We start from the raw sequence: 2,789 nt of genomic DNA on the forward strand, positions 1-2,789 counted from the left end.
CACCATTGTCAACAGCATTTGGGGTTTTTTTTACCTGTGTATATTAGAACCTCGCTGATCCTCTTTGCTTCTGTTTCAATTAATTTTTTCATCAAAAATATTAACCCATTACCTACCAGTGATCTCATATGAGATCACTTAAAAATTACAAATTTCGTAATTATCTGTCAATATTTACACATATCTAACCTTTTTGCTATATCTACTAGGTATATTTCTCTGATATTCAAATGAGGTTTGCTAATTTTTCACCCAATATCTCGCTTATTTCTATTTAAAATGTTATTTTGAAATGTTATTTTGATCATTCGAGCGTGTTTCTAAGGCTGTTTTATGCTAGAAATCAAAGTTTCATAAAAAAAATTCCAGTTAATAGAATTATGGGAGGTAATGGGTTAAAGTGACAATCACCTTTTCTCAATATCTCTGGCGCTACCATTTATATAGCTAGGAATGCCTACTCTCTTAGATACAAGGGAATGTGTATCTTTACACATACTTACTTTAAATCTGTTATTGATGTTAGTCTTCACTAAGTCAAAGCTAAGAAGCAGAGCCATTACATACATATTAACACATGCAAACTTGATGAGGAACTTTTCTTCTTCATTTGCTCTTTTATAACCTTCATTACTCAACAACTTCTACTTTCTACAGTCCAAGCTAAAAAGCATTCACATCTTCCTCTAATCTTCCAATTTTTTCCTTCAAAAGGAACAAATATTTACCAAACTATTTCGTCAGAACTCTCTTCCTCCAGCAACATTCAAAATAGAACTTTCACTCCTAAAGTCCACATGGATCCCTTTGTCTCTAACATCATCTTTATAATCCATCTTAAAATTTAGTTCAATGTCACCATTTACTTCAACTTCACCAAACCAATGAGAGAACTTCTATATGGTTGCTTTACCTACTAAATATAACAGTTAAATCCCCCTCAAATCACTTCCTATGCTGTTTCTAAAATGAGGGTGTTTGTTAATGTATCCCTAGAAGCACTCTGTCGGAATAAAATACAAAGTGGTCAACACTGAAGTACATCTGATCAAAAGTTAGTTTGATCAGGGCTAAAAAATAACTTCACCTCCAGCAAATCAACAATACAACATGCAGGGTCTGTAATATATTCCATATAGATGACCACATTCTTGGAGTTTAGGACAGACTCTTTAAAGACAGAAATTGTACTCACATTACTAATGGATTTTTTCTTTAGAAATGCAGTAACGTCCAAAATTCTACAGATTTTGTCATCAAAATCATATTCAATTTTAAATCCTTTTAAATGGGTTAAACCTATTAAAACAAAATAATCTAGATGTATACATACATACATACATACATATATATATATATATATATATATATATATATATATATATATATATGCACACACACACATACACACACATATATTTACTCTTGCAATGATTTCAAAAATATACATATCTACTGGCTTGAAGGTTTTATCAGAACTAACTTGTACAATCACATATAGTGGCATAGTTAACTTTATAACTATTTTTAATATTGTTTGTGTGTTTTGCTGCTATATGGAAAATCATACTCATTATATATTTCTTTATTTTTCTACTTTTGGTCTTCTTTTACATATTTATAACAAGAAGCAGCATGAATTTGTACCATTCCTGCCTTTTACAAAAGTCTTTGTCCCCAGAAAAATAAATTTCATTGAGGATCAAAACCAGACTTCAGACTCACCTTGCAAAAAGATTATCTCTTATTATTCAGGTCTTGGAATATGGTGGAGAATATTAAAATTAAATCAAACGTTATACAATAATATCTGATAAAACATCACAATATTCACATCTTAAGAACTAGATCTGACATAAAATTTAGTACAGAATTTATATAAAAACTAAATTTTTTAATTTGCTTTAAGAAATGGAATCTTTGTCTATGCAGTAAACATTTTTTAATGTATTTGCACCATTTGATTATAACATAACAGCTTATAGAATTTAAGACAAATTTTCTTACTTGCATTCCACACAGCCTTTATTCCTTTTGCTTTGTTTTGCAGGAAATCTGTTAGTTGAAAAGACTTTGGCTTTTCTGGGTACTTTTCGTTAGGAAAAGGCTTGAAGACATCCAAACTCGCATTACAACCTGAAACATGGAAAAGATTTCTTTGAAATCTATTGACATTATAGAAAACTAATTTTTACATCATCATTAGCTCTTCGATATGCATGGATATTCTTGTTGTAGATGACACATGAGGGTTCAGCAATTTCTGCACGGATGATTTGTTTGTAAGGATCAAATGTTTGAGCTGTACAGTAGCTCGCTCCCTCCATCAAATCAATATTGCATGTACCCATGCACACTGTGCCACACATCAGATGTCAAAGTAATTGCAGAGTAATGTGCATATGCTCCATGGTGACAGTGTTGATGTGATTTCTGTATGTGTCTGGATGGGTGAATCTGTGTGCCCTGAGGGATGTGTCCGTGTATGAAGGTGTGTTTCTGATGAAGTGTTTTTCTCAAGATCACAATGTGCAACTTGGTTTGGGAATCAAATCAACAGTCTTGCAATTATAAGGGCAACACCCTTACCACTCGGCCATATGGAATGTGGGGCTAAAGCACTTAGTTGAGATAATAAACCATTCTTATCATTATTTTCTAATTTAGTTGATCAATATTTCTAACAATTCTTAGATATTCAAAGTGAAGATTATGAAATAGATAAACCTTGTTTAAAAGTGTTTATCTGAATCATCAACATAAATTTTGAGCTCATAAATTATAGAAAC

The 2,789-nt window shown here is 31.5% G+C and overlaps 2 protein-coding genes across 2 annotated transcripts in view; both read right to left on the reverse strand.

Annotated features, from left to right (window-relative positions):
* LOC128251273 (acyl-coenzyme A amino acid N-acyltransferase 2-like) overlaps positions 1 to 2,789 on the reverse strand; it is a gene marked incomplete at its 3' end in the record, with an annotated part of 93,108 nt that overhangs the window by 33,670 nt on the left and 56,649 nt on the right. The window lies entirely within an intron of this gene.
* Positions 1 to 2,789, reverse strand: part of LOC106873587 (uncharacterized) — a 22,596-nt gene that overhangs the window by 1,305 nt on the left and 18,502 nt on the right. Inside the window, exons 3-4 of the mRNA XM_052978186.1 lie at positions 2,008 to 2,136; positions 1,196 to 1,299 (exon numbers count right to left, since the gene is read on the reverse strand). Coding sequence (XP_052834146.1) covers positions 1,196 to 1,299; positions 2,008 to 2,136 — 233 coding nt within the window. The remainder of the gene's footprint in view (positions 1 to 1,195; positions 1,300 to 2,007; positions 2,137 to 2,789) is intronic.

Source organism: Octopus bimaculoides, chromosome 30 (genome assembly GCF_001194135.2).
Source record: "Octopus bimaculoides isolate UCB-OBI-ISO-001 chromosome 30, ASM119413v2, whole genome shotgun sequence".
In the NCBI taxonomy this organism is placed as follows: Eukaryota; Metazoa; Mollusca; class Cephalopoda; order Octopoda; family Octopodidae; genus Octopus; species Octopus bimaculoides.